General features: G+C 37.9%; 2 protein-coding genes across 8 annotated transcripts in view; one reads left to right on the forward strand and one right to left on the reverse strand.

Moving 5' to 3' along the window:
* Positions 1-3612, forward strand: part of SLC4A10 (solute carrier family 4 member 10) — a 270102-nt gene extending 266490 nt beyond the window's left edge. For all 6 annotated transcript variants that reach the window (XM_065561769.1, XM_008178464.4, XM_065561767.1 and 3 more), the window contains one exon: positions 499-3612. The gene's annotated coding sequence lies outside the window, so the exon portion shown is untranslated. The remainder of the gene's footprint in view (positions 1-498) is intronic.
* DPP4 (dipeptidyl peptidase 4) overlaps positions 3060-18895 on the reverse strand; it is an 81165-nt gene continuing 65329 nt past the window's right edge. The window contains exons 22-26 of one of the 2 annotated variants that reach the window (XM_008178461.4): positions 18161-18260; positions 15751-15815; positions 9257-9329; positions 8915-8988; positions 3060-7676 (exon numbers count right to left, since the gene is read on the reverse strand). In XM_008178461.4, coding sequence (XP_008176683.1) covers positions 7578-7676; positions 8915-8988; positions 9257-9329; positions 15751-15815; positions 18161-18260 — 411 coding nt within the window. In that variant the 3' untranslated portion in view covers positions 3060-7577. The remainder of the gene's footprint in view (positions 7677-8914; positions 8989-9256; positions 9330-15750; positions 15816-18160; positions 18261-18895) is intronic. The other variant, XR_010591572.1, reaches the window with a different exon arrangement.

The raw sequence follows: 18895 nt of genomic DNA on the forward strand, positions 1-18895 counted from the left end.
GAAGAAAGGAAGACCCTGAAGCACTGCTCACTGTCTCTTCAAATAAATTGGTCCAAAATATTTCTCATACATGAGTGATGAGAATACACATATTTATAGCAAAGAAATACTGGGACCTCTTGTTTGTGCCATTTCAAAAAAATGCTGGTATTGTCTCAAAACTGTACCATTATCATTGTTGTAAAAAATCATTAACAGTATTGTACAGTATTTGCAAAAAAAAAAAAAGGCAGCAACTATTTTTTCTTGCATGCTCGCAGATTTGCACATGTGTAAACTTTCAGTTTATTGTTCACTTATCTCTTTACTAAAATATTGGCCAGTGTCGTCTGTACCATGGAACAGTGCAATTTTTCACTCTTGCTTCCCAGTTTGTGCCGTGCAGCATGAAAAGTTAATGCAATCCTGTGTGTTTTTCCCCAGATGAAATGCTTTAGCAACTAGGATAAGCCCTGCTGTAACATATATTCTTTTTTTATTTCCGCTCCTCCCCCCCAGTGCTGAAAGCAGAAGAGAGAAGAAAGCTGACTCAGGGAAAGGTGTTGACCGGGAGACTTGTCTATGACTTGTTCTTCAATTTATTTTTACAAACAAATGAAAGGAGTGCCACAATCATTAATATAACTGATTTTATCATATATTGTAAACTTTGTCTTTCATCCCAAACTAGCACAGGTAATGTAAGTAGTGCAATATTTATTTCATTTTCTTCTAAATGTCTACACCATCAGATATCTGTGCAAAAATCTACTGTACCCAATGCAAGAATCTTCACTTTCCTTGCTATGTGTTAGTCATTTGTTAATACTGAATTCATCTCAACAATTTAGTAAGCATAGTTTCTTTCAAATTTAACTTAGTAGCTTTGTACTGTATTTTTCTACTTCACCTGTGTGAGAATCCCTAATAATTTCATTCAAGACAAACTTGAAACATAGTCCCATTTCTTTTTTAGCTCTAGCCAATTATTTCAAGAGACCCAAATTAAATAATTAATGACTGACCTGATCCTGCAAACCCTATATCGCTAGAATAATCCTTACCCATGTGAACTTTCCCACTGAACTCGAGGGTTACTCTTGCACTAAGAGCACTGGTATCAGACCTAATATTTATGCAGTTTTCCTTGAATTAATACAAAATATTTAATATTCAAATTTGTATGTAACTGGAACATAAAATCACATATCTAATATATAAAACATTCTCTTACCTTGTTAAAAAAGAGATATCCATTGATGTGAAATATTCATATGGTATTTGCTAAAAATGCAAGCTGTGATTACAGTGTCTTGTACTGTACTGAATGTTGCAGTGGTAGGTCATTAACAGCTGCATTATGATGTTAATGAACCCAGTATTTTATAATACTAGTGGGAATTTTGTAGATATAAATCTTTACCAGACATATGCAGTTATGTTGCCCTCCTAGTGATGATCTGTTTTCTGTTTAATTGCCTAAAATCTTTAAACGCCACCAATAAAATCATACATTATGTTGCACACCTATATTGTTACCCCTTTGCTTACAATCATGCCCTGCTGTCATCCAGATATGAATCATGCACAAGAGACTTAGAGGTGGTCGACCGTTGTTTTTGTTACACGCTCGTTTCATTATTCCATTAAATGCACGTTGATTAAAAACAAAACTCAAAATTGCAAATTAAGACATGGCTTAAAACTAGGACTTTCAATCACAGTTAATGTATGCAATTAACACAAAACAATTTAACTAGTTTAAAAAAAATAGGCACGATTAATTGTAGTTTTAATCTCACTATTAAACAATAATATAACACCAATTTAAATGTATTATAAATATATTTGGATGTTTTTCTACCATTTCAAATATATTGATTTCAGTTACAACCCAGAATACAAAGTGTACAGTGCTCACTTTATATTATTTCTTATTACCAATATTTGCACGGTAAAAAAGATAAAGAAAAGAAATAGTATTTTTCAATTCACCTCATACAAGTCCACTCAGTCCTACTCTTGTTCAGCCAATCACTAAGACAAACAAATTTACATTTGTACAACACACAAGTTTACATTTACGTGAGATAATGCTGCCCGCTTCTTATTTACAATGTCACCTGCAAGTGAGAACAGGTGTTCACATGGCACTGTTGTAGCTGCTGTTGCAAGGTATTTACATGCCAGATATACTATCCATTCATAATGCTTCATGCTTCGATTTCCAGGCCCCCAAAAATTTCACATTTGTAAGTTGCACTTTCATGATAAAGAGATTGCACTTCAGTACTTGTATGAGTTGAATTGAAAACTATTTCTTTTCTTTCTTTTTTACAGGGCAAATCTTTGTAATAATATAAAGTAAGCACCGTGCACTTTGTATTCTGTGTTGTAACTGAAATCAATATATTTGAAAATGTAGAAAAAATCCAAAAAATATTTATAAAAAATTTAAATTAGCATTCTATTATTGTTTAACAGTGCGATTAAATCTGCAATTAATCGTGACTTTTTTAAATCTTGTGATTAATTGTGATTTTTTTAAAATTGTTTGACAGCCCTACTTAAAACCATTACAAATAAGTTGTTCTAGTACATACAAACTGATTTTACTATGGCATGATCCTTCAATCTTTAACCAAACTAAATTTTGCAAAAATAAGGACTGTAAGATCAGGCATTAAAGCATTGGAACAATAACAAAAGTTTTAGAGCGTTATGTGGAAATGTCACGATTTGTTATTTTTTTAACAAATTAAAAAACTAAAGAAGGCTAACTCTTATCATTGTGTTAGTGGCTTCAGTCTTGTAATCATTACAATGATAAATTTATAGGGCTTTAAGGCTTCCTAGCTCTTCCAATACGCTAATAATCACTCCACAGAGCTCAAAGGAGTGACTTTTCACACCCACTGTCCAACACATAAAAAGCATTGCTTCTAACGCTTTTTTGACTAATCTAGCCAGTGCATTCTGTTGCAAATAAGTAGGATCACTATTCTAAACACTACTTAATATTATCAAAGCCCGTTACGATCATTTTTAAGGCAATTATATTTAATGGATGCAAAGAAGGATTTACATTTAATAAAAATGGTTTGTATTTATTAATTTAGGGAAAATACAGACACATGAAGGTTAAAATGCTTTGTTTTTATGTACCGGATGGTACACTGGAATATTCCAATTGTTTTAAGCTTAGTATAGAAGTACAATACTGGTTCATCCCTGGAAGCAGCTTGCTGGTGTTTTGATATGTTGCTGACTTTCTGTTACCGATGATCAAAGTGAATAGGAAGTGTCACATAACCAACTCTTAGAATACTAAGAAATCAGTGTACTCAGTGGCATTCTGTATTTCCGTTCAGTATTTGAGTATTTTTTTTACAGTCACTCTATTCTTGTGAATTTTAATGCTATTCCAATGTTAATCTTAACATTTTGAAATCACATCAAATATAATGCAAATGTAGTGTTATGTATTTACTTCTAATTTCATATTCCTGGTCAAAATTACTGAATTTCTTTGATGTAATTTATTACAAAAGTTTAAGTAATGTGTACATGTGAATAGAATATTGTGTTTTTCACGACTAAGAAATGTTATGTGGAAATAAATATTTATCCTAACTGATTTTCATTTTTATATTGCAAGACACAATGATCTAGTCTGCAGGGCATTTATGCAGCATGACGTGTGTTTCTTGTTTTAAACATCTGAAATGCTACATTGGGTAGACATTTTGAAATGTTTCACTTGTACAGTAAGGAAGTTATATGTATGGTACTCACAGCTCGGTGAACCATTTGGAGTAAGTAATTTAATTGACAGATGTATGTCCCAATCCTGCAAGGTGCTCTGTGCAGGTGGATCTCTGTGTCTAGGCAGTGCTCTATGAACGTATTCAATATACAATCTGTATTAGCTAATTGTGATTGATCACAAGTCACATGGTTTCTGTTCTGAGATTGGATGAGTTTAACTAAATGTTAAATTGTGGCTTTGCCACAAGCACTGAACAGGGGTGGCACATTGTTGTATTGCCCCAGGCGCAGACCAGGAACCAGATTATGATTTAGTCCCAAAATGGCTTCTGGTTCCTCTCCTTGCTCCGACGGAGCTCATGTACACCAGCCATATACCTTACACAAGTTACTTCCCCCTAGTGCACTGACTCACCTGTGCTGGCGGGTCCAAGAGGGTACTGAGTCCAGGCTCAGCCTTTTCCCCACCCCTGCCCTGCCTACATGCACAGGAGGGGGAGTTGCAGGCCCAGGGAGGCTGCTCTCTCAGCCTTTCATGAAGTTTGTAATAATAAACTGGCACTTGAGGATGTAGAACTCACTCTGTACAGATTGCGGTTATGTACCCTCCCCCCACGTATTTGTATTATGGTCACTGGCCATAGGTATAATCAACACTGCTTCTGTAGTGCTCCGGTCTCAGGTGGCACTGGCCCATTGTACAGAGATTGCAGATCTTTGTGTTTTCCTATATTCACTGGATTAAATTAATCCCTTATATAACATCACCAGAGCTGGTTTAGGCAGTAGTGTCACACCTATAGCTGCAGTGAGTCTGTGACGTGTTGGACTCCTACCCCATTGCAGCAGGGAGAAGTGAAATGCAATGGGCCATTTACTGTTTGTACCACATGGTGTTTCATGCTGCCTGAATTATGTGGTGACAACTTCACTGCTACTTGGCATCAAGGAGGGTTCTCCAGCACCTCAGGCTTAGGTGGGACATACCACTTATGCCTAACTGTTGGACTCTGGTGCACGAGAGATTATTTTATCATGATTGACATTTTTTCACATTTCTTGTCACCTCTAAAAATGTAGCTATTATGTGCACCCATGGCATCCATAAGGGAGGAAAAGTTCCTTGATTTACTTATCACTTTTATAGCTTGTTGTGATCCTATTCTGGGTCATGTTTCTTCTCCCTTGAGTGAATAGAATCTTTTGTTCATTTCTCATATTCTGGAATCAGTGAGCTGGCTGTTATTACTGCTTAGAGGAAATATAATACTTTGAGAACATTTTAGGTAGAAGGTGGTAAAGTATGTTAGAAATATTAATAAATTGCACCTAAAATCACCACTGTAATGCGGGTGGTCATCTTGTTCACAGCAGGTGTTGGGTTTTGTTTGAGTAAATGAGGCAAGGCTGAGCTGTTCTTACAATTTTCAAAGTACATGTTTGTGAAAACTGCAGCCTTGTTTCCACTAGAATCCTGCCCGTATCCTCATGGAGATGGAATGCTAAAGCTGCTTTGACTTTGTTCCCTCTCCCGCCCCGGATTTTATCTGTCTACTTCTAGATTCACACCTAACACTACTAACCCATCATACACATGTAATAACTATGGGACAGGTATATGTTAGAAACCAATGTGCTAAATGTAATATAGTCATATCATGTTTTGTTACCTGATACTACCAAGGACTAAATACAATTATAAAAAAGGTGGAAATATTGCACAGGACTAAGGGCTGATCTTCACTACAGGGAGATTGATGCTGTTGCAATTGATGCAGCAGGGGTCTAATTTAGTGGGTCTAGTGAAGACCTGCTAAATTGATGGCAGAGCGCTCTCCAGGCAACCCCGGTACTCCAGCTCTCCGAGAAGAGTAAGGGAAGTTGACCAGAGAGAGTCTCCCGTTGACGCAGCGCAGTGAAGACAGCAGGGTAAGTTGACCTAAGCTAGGAGTAGCGTACCTTTGGTCAACTTACCCCAGTAGTGAAGACAAGGCCTAAGTTTCCTTCATTACAAAAACATATTTGTTGTTGGAGTTCTTAGTCAAGTTTTCTAGTAGATAGAGATAGACTACAGATATTGTTCAGAACAAAGTCTTTGGTACCACAACTTTGCCTTCATTCCATTACAAATTTTGCTGTTCTTCTTTTAAGATAAATGGTTTGCTCTTTCCATACATAGGTACAGAGCATTCTACTAAAAGCCACAGGGCTATATAGTCACTTTATTTTTAATTCTAAAAGGCTCATATTATTCCTGATTTTCCCATTATGGAGCCTGTTAAGTGCAGCCTGATGATAAATCTGAGAGAAATTTACAGGTAGATTGTGGAAAACTCAAACCCTGTAGCACATTTCTATACAAAGACGTCAGCCAGTGCTTGCTCCCAATGATCGTTAGATACTCAGGCTGCATTTTAATTTTTCACTGATTATCTATATCTTAAGCACTGGCAACATGCCCAGTCTTGTATGACACTGGAGGTAATACAGTTCCTCCCTCACAAAGATTACACTAAGTAACAATGGGCCAAAGATCCTTGCTCAGGTTGTACTCAAGCAAATTCTCATAAAAGTCCACACCAAACTGTCTGATTAAGGAGCGAGTAAGCGCCACAATGCTGTTGCCCTTTAGGCACTTGTGGAATTCAACTCCACAGTTTTGATAGATATTACTCAGGGGCTTGGCAGAAAGCTTTTCTATAATCACAGTTTAGTTTTGTTTTAGAGAGTGCTACAAGGCAGACCTGTCATGTCCTCTCATGAAATAGATTGTACTGAAAAAACAGAATTTTCTGCAAGAAATGGAATACTAACATAAGTCTCTCTTATTGCTGTTTTTAGTGTAGCTGATAAAAACATGGGACATAATTTTGCAGACGTTTATGTTGAAAATTTCATCCTGATTGTCACTAAAAATATTCAGACTTCAGTAAATTTCAAAAAGATCTCTATTAATCATCTGAGCTTTCTTTAACAGGTTATAATTCGGCTTGGAAGGATTTGATTTTTCTTGGTAAACATCAATTTCACTGTATGCGTACAAACTGACAAAAATATTATTCCATTGAAATAAAGTATAAAAAATGCTGGTTGAGAATTTAGTTTGATTTAAGGATATTTACTTTGTATATTTTGAGATGTGATGTCAATTTGTATTTTAATGGTTATAAAGCTTTATCTCAACATCTGTCTTTAAATAATTGTCTGACACTCCCCAATAACTTCCTGCAACTGTGAATTACAAATTAATATAAAAATTATGCTTAAAATCCATAATTTTGCACAAATGAAAATTTAAATTGATAAAAATGGTTAAATAGATAAATGATAAAAATCAAATTGTGCCAAACCTATTTATAATGTTCTAGGGCACACTTCCTTTCTATTCCAGACCCCCAATCTTCTGCCTCTATTCAGCTAGCAACTCTGTGAACACGAGTAATTTATCAATCAATATCACCAAGAAGTAGACCATATATGTACATTTCCATTTTAGAGTGAAATTAGTATGTATGAAAAGGTATTGATTGAAACACCACACTTTAAAAAAGGAAATTTGGCAAATGACATGTAAACATTCTTGTGCTGATAAAACCTGATTTAAAACAAATTTAAATAACCTCTGTTGCCAAGCAACTATCGCATCTTTGTCATAAAAATTGACATGATGTGTACATGGTCATTAAGGATTTAAAAAACTGTTTTCAGATGGTCTCAAAAATAGTTATATTGGCTCAGTGCAAGTTTAGATGAGAGAATCTACTGGAAAAGTGCCATTATTAACAACTTGATAAAGAAATCCCAGTATGGAATGGAATGCCGTTTTGGTGCTAGGGCAATGAGAAACATTGCTTTATGAAATGGCTCATATGGGTGTAAATATGGCTGTGTGCCTGTCCTCCAATGCCATGGTCTTTGTCCGTATACCACTAGGGAAAAGAAACAAACAATATTATATCTGGCTACATACAGAACCATGTACAACGTCATACATGCTATAGAAATCTCAATATAAATATTCAACAGAACACCTGTAACCAATCAAATTATCAGAGTTCCAGAGTGCCCAGTGGTTGTGGGTCACTGAGAAGGGGAACTGATGATTGGAATGTAGATGAGGTGCTGAGTGACCTACCTGCTTATTTCCTTGCTTCATATGGCTTGTGTCAGTGGGACATACTGTCTATCAGCCTTAACTTTGCTCTAACAGGGTTTTATGTGGGAATTTATGTGGGCTTTTTAGTAAATATGTATCATTGTTGACAGTTAATCACAGGGCTTGATGTCAGTGCTGATATGCATTATCCTTTGTATAATCCCCTACAGAGCCCAGCCACATAGAATATCCCTTTTCCTTTCCTGATAACCTTCAGAGCTGTACTCTTCCATCAAAGCTCTGTTCACCCTGCTATGCCACCACTCTTGTTTGTCTGAAGGCGCAACTGGTTCTGTAGCACAGCTGCAGGTCTGTGACAGTTTAGGCTTCAGTTTTCCCTCCTTCTGGTCCCCTGCCAGGGGTGAGGTCAGAGGGGGAAAGGATAAGGTGCAGCACAAGTTTTCGGGCTGATAGCTTACAGTTCCATTAGAGGCAGCTGCCACAGGTAGCATCAGAAAAGCCAAGTAGCTGATGGCTGTGAACAGCTTTGTCAGTTAACCTAGCTGAAATACACCAAGATTATCTCGGGCAAGGGAAAGGATTTGGGTATTTAATTCTGCACATTTCAGGTGTGGTCCATACACAAGATGTTATCAGTGTGTGAATGTGGAGTTTGATGGACTGTGCTTATGTAGCTAAAGGAACCCTATGAAATGTGAAGATAATAGGATGACATTTCAAAAAGGCAAATTTTCCCCTGTTCCCTGTGTGAAAGTTACCAAATAATTTACTAAAAAATTATACAGGAAATTACTTTGTCCTCTGGAGTTATTTTGCCAAATCTGGTGCCTAAATTCAGACACTAAAGCTGAAACAGAGATTTTCATCCTGGTTGAAGTACAAATCTCAACACAACTTCAATAAGGCAGTTGCTATGTATGCCTCCCCATAATATGTGCATATTTTTTGAGATGATAAAAGTAAGAGCTACATTCTCGTCTCAGATCTGCCAGGTAGATATGAAGGGAGACTGTAGCCCTGACAACATTCGTTATTAGCATTGAGTCATACCATTGCTTGGAAATCCACCTGGGCATCAACAAGAGCTTTGGAAATCTGTGCTGCTTGCTGAAAGTGAACGTTATCTGGGAATAAGAAAGAGAAGAAAAAGGTAAAACAGAAATGGCTTCGGCGCCACCCTGGGGAAAAACAAAACAATGAACAGAACACCCAAACAGGATTAAGATACAAGCCTCTCCTGCATTCCTTACTAGGAGACAAATTAGTTGTGGAAAGCTAGATTATTTTATTGACGTAAATGTAACAGCCTTGCCCCTGAATGATTTTGTTTTGTCAGTAGTAAAACTGCAAACCTGTCTGTAACACTAAAATGTCTAATTAGTTGCAACTCACCATCTGCTGTTCCGTGAATAAGGAGATACTCAACGTCTTTGAAATTTTCAGCTTTGGCCATGACTGTTGAACTCTGAAAATTAAAAAAAAAAAAAAAGGTGCTATTGTTCAAGAATTGGTTTGCCACCAAATGACTTTCATTTCAGTTAACATAATCAGGGGTCCTCTGAATAAAAATAAATAAAATAACTTTCAAATGTGCACAAGAGTGTTGGTACTTTATATGGGAACATTCACAATGTGCTTCTCTGTTTGGGATGTGTGTGTGCAGTGTGTCTGCAAAGTAACTTGCGTTACAACTCCAGAGGGACAGAGTTATCAGAGAGGCCCCCATGCAATGCATTGCTGACATGCTGTTATTGGCCTGCAGCCCTGTACTTGCCATGGGTTTCCAGTGCGATTCAGCAAACAAATAATTTAAAAATGTATTACCATGACAACATTACATCCTACTGTAGCATATACTGGCTATTTCTGAGAGACTGTACAAGCACTTTCCTCAACAAAACATACACTACAATATATGTATGATATATCAGTATAACCAGAGCCTTTTATTACTAAGCAAAAGATTAGATATGTAAACTTACTGAGGGAGTAATAGATGTTTAAAAAAATGAGAAAATATGAAATACAAGAAGAAAATAACACTGAACCAAAGGCATAACCTGAAGCTAGGTCACACTTCGGGACGTAGAAAAATATTGACATGAGAAAAGCAGTGACTAAGATTAATCATGACAAATTTAAAACACTGACAACATTATGTAAACCAGCAATATGATAACTGCTGGGACTTGCAATTATAACCTGAGAATTGCTGAAAGAAAAAGAGGAAATGCAGGCTGAAGAGATCATTTATTTGAACAAGAAAGGGTATAGGACAATGTTCTGATATGCACATTCAGACCACAATAAAGTAGGCCTGGTGAGAAATACAACATATACACTGGGATAATTTTTTTAAAAAATCTGTAAAATGCAAATTTTCATCCATTAACAATGTTACACTGCTCTTTTGCTAGTCTTGCTTGAACCTTTATGTAAACTTTTTTGTATTACATATATAAAAGATCTCATACAAGGAGCACAAGTGTAAATGGGAAACTGTGTTTGTCTCTTTTAGTAACAGTACATTTGGTTTATTATCTATGAAAATTAGGTCTAGATATAGAATCCTCAGGGGTTTAGATATAAAAATCAACTGCAGCATGCTACCAAGTAACAATAATACGTAGTGCTCCTCATTTACACTTATGCCTGTTTACAGGGGGGGAGGGATAACTCAGTGGTTTGAGCATTGGCCTGCTAAACCCACAGTTGTGAGTTCAATCCTTGAGGGGGCCACTTAGGGATCTGGGGCAAAATCAGTACTTGGTCCTGCCAGTGAAGGCAGAGGGCTGGACTCGATGACCTTTCAAGGTCCCTTCCAGTTCTAGGAGATAAGATATCTCCATATATTAATAAAGTGCCCTTAAAGTGGTTGTAAATATTACTTAGTCATACTTTATTCTAATGGCAAAAAGCAGACAATGTATTACAGTTCAATGAGAATTAGTTGTAAATTGCAAACATACAAAAGATGCAAGCTAAATGAAAAAAAAAAAAAAACGCACACCACTTCAACTTTCACTATCAAAATCAGAGTAACCGAAGAGGCTGGTTCAGTAAGGACAGATTAACTGTCTGGAAACCAGTGACATACGAAAAGCTGAATACAGTGGTGATTGAAACAAGAGTTGGTATGGTGGGGGTGAGATGAAAAAAAACCCTAGAAAATATCAAAGTTGGAAAATCTAAAGCCATGGCAAGATAACTGCCTGGAGAAACATGAGTACAGCAGCATTCAGAGAGAATGAGAAATAGGAAGTAATGGTCCAGTGGCAAAACCAATTAAGCAGCATTCACTGGGTGGAACATTGTCCACAGGCACAGAGAAGCAGCACCTACAACTGATTGTTTAATCATGCCAGCAAATCAACCTTTATTATTTATGAAGGGGTGAGAAGAGAGAACACTGTGGTGACGGAGAGGAGATGCATGACTTGGTCAGTCATTTCCTTCTATCTCTACTCTGTGACTTTCAGGCCTTATTCTTGACCAGCTTCGTCAGTTTGAGACCAGCTTTCAAATGCCACTTTTCTTTGCCTCTCTCCTTTGAGTGTTAACATTAGACAAGTTCATCTGTAAATACTTCCCAAGAATTCAGAGAACACAAAATACACAAAGGCAACTGTTTCCCCCACAGATTATCACTTAAACCTGGGTATTTATGGTTGTTCGTGGTCATATTCTGCTTTTACATGCACCCAACCAAACCCAGGGAGCAGAATATGACCTGCTTACTTCTAAGGGCAGGTCTACACTAACCCCCCAATTCGAAATAAAGTACGCAACTTCAGCTACGTGAATAACTGACACGGCAGGCAGGCTCCCCCGTCGACTTCGCGTACTCCTCTCGCCGAGCTGGAGTACCGCAGTCAACGGCGAGCACTTCCAGGTTCGACTTATCTCGTCCAGACAAGACGCGATAAGTCAAACCCAGAAGTTCGATTTGCTTGCCGCCGAACTACCGGGTAAGTGTAGACCTACCCTAACACTGGAGGTTTCAAAGTCAGGAGCAGTCTCAGGCTAGATGGCCACAGTTACACCTCAGAGAGAGAGAACTGATGCTTTAACCAGGCCCCACATTTAAGAGTAAATAAATCCAATACATCAGCATGATTGCTTGCTTTCATGACTTACATTGTGCAAACCACAGCTCTCAAAGCCCATGTCAGTGCAAGTGTTCAGCTCTGGGCCACACTGAGCATAACTGGCTTCGCTAAAGATCACACAGCAGTCACCATTTTATCAGCGCTCAAACAACAAGTTAAGGTTTGGCTGAAATCTGAAGGTCTCTCTCCCTTTGGCATAGTCTCAGCTAATAGAACAAATGTCAAATCAGTACAAGATGGCATATTTACAAAATTGTACCCTGTTTTGCATAACCTAATGATGCAGCAGTTCTTAAGGACTGAACATTTCAAATCTGCTAGCGAAAGATTGCCAAATCTATGACTGTTTCAAACACTTGCCAAAAGCATATCAAATTCAGAGTGAACTGCAAAATAATCTCCTTCACAAGTTGAACAGTCCCTTTTGTAAGCTCTAGGCCCCTGTCATGATCTCTCCAACTAAGCCCCAGGACTCTCCATAGGCTGGTGACACATCAACCTAGAGGTTGCACTCTTTGTGTTGGCCCCTACCTCAAGTGTGTTATAACTTCTATTAATTCCAGGGATCTGCCACCTTTACAAACCTCCTCCATTACACAAGACTCTCTAGTTAGCCTAAAGGACAAATTGGGCCAGATTTTATTCTCATGTACATGGGTGCAATTCCATTCTACAACCTTCACTGAGGGGAATGGAACAAAACTGGTCTCCTTTCTTTCTTTGAGGTGTACTTCAGCCCTGCTACTGTTGCCACACACTACTACCTGTTCTAGCAATGTTTGCCCCTTCCTTTGCCAACTCTCTTATTTTCATACTTCAAGGATAGCCTAAAAATAGCCATCTCACCTAATTAACTTGCTAGCAGGATGTGAGTTTAAATCATCCCTCAAATGTTCTTCCCAACATCAAAAGGAAACGTGAACCTCAAAAAATTCAGTTCCATCCATACATTTGGAATTAATGTTGTGACAACATGTGTGAAGGGCAACAATGTGAGGGCTGGGCCTAGCACTCTGATTAGCACATCACAGTGTCACACAGAAGACCAGGGCTCGGTTTCTGGGTCTAGTCATTGTCCCACACATGAGCAGTTGCTGTCAGCACTAAAGTGGCAGCGCCTTCAGTATTTAGTGGGGAAAGGAAACATTGCTTTGCTGATATCTTTTTGGCTGAGGTGAGGGCAGTTTTGATAGAAGATAGGCTGCACCAGCTCTCCTTGATGAGAAGGAAGGTCATTGATACAGAGCCTTGAAGAAAGGGGCTAATTTCCAAGTGGGGTCAGTAAGGTTCCAAGAAACAAGGTTCTTGGGAGCAAACAAATCCCCCAAAATGAATCACTGGGAGTATTGAACAGGCAAAGGAATAGAGCTTCTTTTGACTCTTGCAGCACACAACGAGCAAGGCCTGGAGTCAGACTTTTCTACCTCTAGAGGAAGGTGTATAGTGTGAGAACATGATCTATATCATCACCCCCTTCTCCATCTAGCCAGCATCCTCCCCAATTAGTCCTCTGAGTAACACATTTAAAACCTTTAGCTCTTGGTACTGGCAGTTTCAACGTGGCCATTGCCAGCAATGGATGCTGTGGCAAGAAAATTCGACTCCTGGCATGAAAGGATCAAACAGTCCTCTGGTGCCATCTGTGCCGTAAAGCTGGAGACTGACTTTGTGCACCCAGTGTGTTAATGTTCCATTCTGTAGCAAGAATGTGACTTATATTTACATTACTACCTAGCTGATCTGCTACTGTTCTCACTGCCTTAAAAGGAGCATACTTGGGGGGGGGGGGGGGGGCAGGAAGCAGGCCAAAAGGAAGGTTGATAGAGCTAACAGCTGGGAAAAAGCAGATCTGGTCAGGTAAGGAGGCCATGATGGCTCCTGATCTGTCCCCTATAATAATGAAACCATGAAAAGTCAGATATTGGTCAAGGACTCGTCCAGCACTCATCACCACTTTCAGCAGCTTTCAAGCCAGGTCATTGCCACAGGATAGCTTGTATTACCTATGTAAATGTGATGCGTCCTCAAAGCAGATATTTCAGTCTATCTAAATATTTCATAGACCATTCACTGCATCTCCCAATGAGCACAATTTACCATTCTTTCCTTGTAACCCGGGGTGGTTTAAGACTGTGTTCTGAACTCACCAAAATGATCAACCATCCATTCCCTGTCTCCTCCAGACACACACACTCCCCCCGTATTTCCCCCTCTCACAATGGATTCTTCAACACGCCTTTCTCAGTCCTCCCAGCAAACAGACTCTTGGAACCAAATTAATGGCTGAACTTCAGCTGAGGTTATGAGGGATGAATAGGTGCATCTCTCCTAATCTGGGGCTTGTTAGGCATTGGTTTGGTCCCTGGTGCCTACAGGCAGCCCTAATTTGTGCCTGGCTGCCAAATGCTCATATAAGCCATTTTGGCAGCCAGGGCATAGGAACACTCCAGTCATGCCTCCATTCCCACAAGCCATGCTGACTCTACCCATACCAGAGAATCCCCCTACATCAGTGGAAGTCCCTGGAAGCATTTATAATGGCTGTTTTATGCTCCCCTAATTCTTGTTAATGGCTGGTCCTGTCCCTATTGTAATTTAGTGATGTCTCAGAACTTCTCTGCCTTACCCACAGCTGCTTACAGCCCCAAGGAGTTATTTAGGCAGCTGGAGACAGCTGGTCTACAGGTCAACATGGTCCTGCTTCTTTTCCTTCAAGAAATCCACTACATCAGGGGCTGGGGGAGGTGGCCTACAGCTTCTAGGCTGGCTCAATGAGTATTCCATTGTGCAATGGGAATCCCCAGTTATCTGGTTACACCAGAAGTATAACAACTTTGTTGACAGAGTAGGGTCCAAGTCCCCTTAATTTAGTTTCCCCACTTCTGGTTGGATTGAATCCTCAGATTTTGAACAGGAGCAGCGTTGCTCTCTTGCAAATTTATTGCAAGTCTTGGAAAAAAATCAAAACCAAAAACAAACAAAAAAAACATGGAACTGTTTCTAACCCTCATGAGTATGAAGGAAAATGTGAAAATTTGAAGTGCAATCTACAGGCTCCAAAACCAGAAGGCATATTAAGGATATATATATATTTAAGATAATCTCATGCCTTTTGGGTACCCGAGTCATGATTTTTGAAAGCTAGAGGTCTGCAATAGTGTTTCTCTTAATTTTTTATGCATTGCATTTTGTTTGTCGTTTTATAAAGAAATGCACAGTATTTGAGTTAATCTGACTGAATTGGTAAAGGAGGCCCAGGATTTTTAATTTCCTCCAGACCCATGACATTTTTTGTGGCATGATACAAAGATGAATCTCTCTAAATTTAACAACATGTACCCAAATAATCTAGAAAATACACATTTCAAAACCTTAGAGGAACCACAGTGACTTCATTTTGGTTGAGTTTGTTTGTTTAAGACACAGCATAGTTTGCCCAATAGCATATCACATTTTTAATTGAATCAGTTCCTTGGTATCTGAAATAAAACCATAATTAACAGCTTGTGATTACTATTTGTGAAATATCCAAATCAAACTCATTTATTTAACATACACTATTTTCCTGGGGTTGGAGGTAACAATTTAATTCTAAATCCAGAAAGTAGTAACATTAGGACTTCTAGAAGCACAATGTAACACAACTTGAATTGTTAACAAGTAACTGAAGAAGTTATTCTGTAAAAAATTGGAATGTATTAATAATTGCTTATATCATGTGCTCCAGGGAAAAAGTATATTTAAACTATGGAAAAAAGGAATTAAGTACTATCTTACCTCATAATTTTTCAGATTATCACTTGCTACAGGAAGACCCATGTAACGCTCTGTATATATTGAATCTGTAATATTAAAAGTGTGAATACAATATAGTAGAAGGCTTCTACTTTTGTAAGTGCTTTTGTCTACCTGAGATTCCACATGTTGTGTTACTCACAGACATAAGGTATGCATTACCATTTTGGAAAGAGTCACCATTTTCCCTGATGAGCTTCACAGGGTATCCATAATCATTAGGAATATTTAATGTTGCTGTTGCCATGGCCACCTGAATGCTGAATATTAATAAATCACCTTGTGTCAATGTTATATTATTGTTACTCTTTCAGTAATCTTAAAGAAATTGCTGAGACTCTAGCATTTACTGACTGGTTTCTGAAAATCATCCAGATAAATGGTCTCAGGTATTTAGAACTTAATGATATTAAGAAAGGAAACTGCCAAAACTGGATTATTCCCTGATTGGGCCTTATTTGCTTTATCTTTACATTTATATTCAGTATCTCAGGTTTTCCAGAGATTTTTCAGCATGTTGTCTGATTTTTTTTTTTAATTGCCAGATTTGCTGTCCTTTTCTATACTAAAATCCACAAACGGAGGTACAATAAACACATTTCAATCTCTGTTTAACTATTGGTTACTACAAATGTCATAGAGAACCACCTACATTTGATTTGCTTTTTTAATTCCACTGTGTCTTTTTCACTGCTCTAGAAAATTACAGTTTGGAATTTTAGTGTTTCTCTGATTGTCACTGAAAATAAAATCTTTGCATAGGATTCCTGCTACATTGGAATATCTGCCCTAAAAGGTCATGACAATTTGGGCACAGCAACTACAGGCAACTGAAAACTGTAAAATAAAATAAAAATAAATAATAATAAATAAAACTTTCTGGACTAGAGGATGTATTTTAAAATAACCACTACGTAACAAATGAGGGGAATAATCTGATGTGTGTCTCATTATGCTGCACATTCTGATGTGTCTCTTATTATGCTGCACATTCTAATGGCTACAATTACTCTGCAATTACTCATCACACAAGTTCATCATTTACATATAATGGACTCCTATATAGGCTTTTGCAAATCACTAACATTAAACATCTTTTCTGAAGGTACTGAAAGCCAACATTTTTCTAAACCAACTTCACTGAAAGGGGTATTTAATCCCAACGAATTCAACAGCACAGAGCCTAGTATTTCTTGGCTATTTGGCCAATTTCAGTTTATGCAACTTTCTTCTTCTGTTGTTTGACAAACATGTGGTAGCTTTAAAAGTTTAGTGTCAAAGGTTCTCAATAATGAAGCTTGCATACAGTAGTAACCACAAACTGGACTTTCTAATTATTAAAGTAAAGCATTTTAAGTGACTACTGTGTTGGTCTAGTCTTGTTTCATATAAAATGAATAACCCACCCCATCCTATCCCAAGTTACACATAGAGAAAGATATTTAAATGGCCCCCTTGTGTATTAGCTAGGAAACGTACAGGACCAGATCCAACTCAGTTGAAAGACTCCCATCTTAGCTCAAGGCTACAGTCTTGACATTGCTCCTTCTAACAAACAAGCTCCTACAGGCAATTATAATCTTTTGTTTTACATTAAGAATGATATTACATTATAAGAATAAATAGAACCTTGCAATAATCTGTTTTCAATCCTGCCACATTTTTCATGGACAGCATTAAAGGACCAATCATGAACAAATCAATGTACTAAGTGAGTCTAAGATGGGAGTATTCCTTTTACTACCATGTGAACACAGCACTGTTTTTTGTTTGGACCTACAATGAGTTATATGTGTATACAGATTTTATTTTCCAGACATCCAGTCTCTTGAGGGATTTTCTTCAGAGAATTAACTAGAATTGTAAAATCTGAATTTTAAACCCCTAAAGGAAATAATTTTGAGGCAGTTCACATCTGTGGCTTAAAATTACTCAGTGTCCCTTTAAGAGATGAATTTACAACACAAATTTTGTTATTCTTGCTATAGTTCAATCATGTAAGCAAAGTAGTAATTTAAAGAAACAAATACCAATAATAATGAATTTTATGACATTCAATAATGATCTCTCAACACTTTAGAACACATGGCAGTTTATGAATGCAAATGCAGACATTTACATTACAGTAATATTGCAAATATTACAGTAATTCTGTGCTTTATAAAGGTTAAACAGATTATCTTAAATTTAGGATCTGACATTTAAAAAAAAACCCAGAATTTGGAGAGATTGTGCAATACTGAACAACAGCTTACCAAAACAGACTAAATGGCATTTATGAGAGATCATCCAGTTAATATACAATCGGTGCATTATTCTATAAATCAATTCTCTGCAGAGTGTATGCTGCAAGTCATATGGGAATATTTATAACTGGGAAGCCATCACATACCATAATATTGCCAGCGTGACACCGGGGCTACAGCTATTCCACACTTGAACACTTTACTTCCAGATCCAAGCACCATGGAGGTCACATACCCTCCATAAGACTGAGAAGAAAACAATATAGTTATTTTAAGGGGAAGGAAGAGATGGGGCCCGTCTGCTACACTACTTTTGACACCTGTTTTTTATATTAAGACCTCTATCATGATTTTGGAAGTGACAATCTCCATTTCAGTCTGCTCCAGGGGCAAGGCAACAAAGCACTGCTCTTTACTATGGGCAGATGTGAAATTCATGAACTAGCCCATTACACAGATGTTTAAGTACCTGATATGCAGAAGCAAGCAGGCAGCACAATCTCTAAAAGGTGTTACTTGCTGCCACAAGCGATTGCACTCACAACAGTTTAGAGGCCAGTTTTGAAAAAACTCCTCTTAATATTTAAAGAGATAAGTAAATTTAGGAACTTATCCCTACCTTACAATGGGATAACAATGGACTAGCCCTCAAGCAGCTGCAGAGTCCAGTGACTTCAATGACATTCATAGGTGTAGGGATCAGCACTCATGGAACCCATTGCTGGATTGGGCCCTTCAGTCCCAGTATGGCAAAGCATTTATATATATTTAATTTCAAACACACAAGCAGTCCCACTTAAATCAATGGGGCTATCAATGCGTGGGATGGTGACTGACCAGTAACTGGAAGTTCTGCGAGAAGTGTGGTCCCTATCTGTAGT

Source organism: Chrysemys picta, chromosome 11 (assembly GCF_011386835.1).
Source record: "Chrysemys picta bellii isolate R12L10 chromosome 11, ASM1138683v2, whole genome shotgun sequence".
NCBI lineage: Eukaryota > Metazoa > Chordata > Testudines > Emydidae > Chrysemys > Chrysemys picta.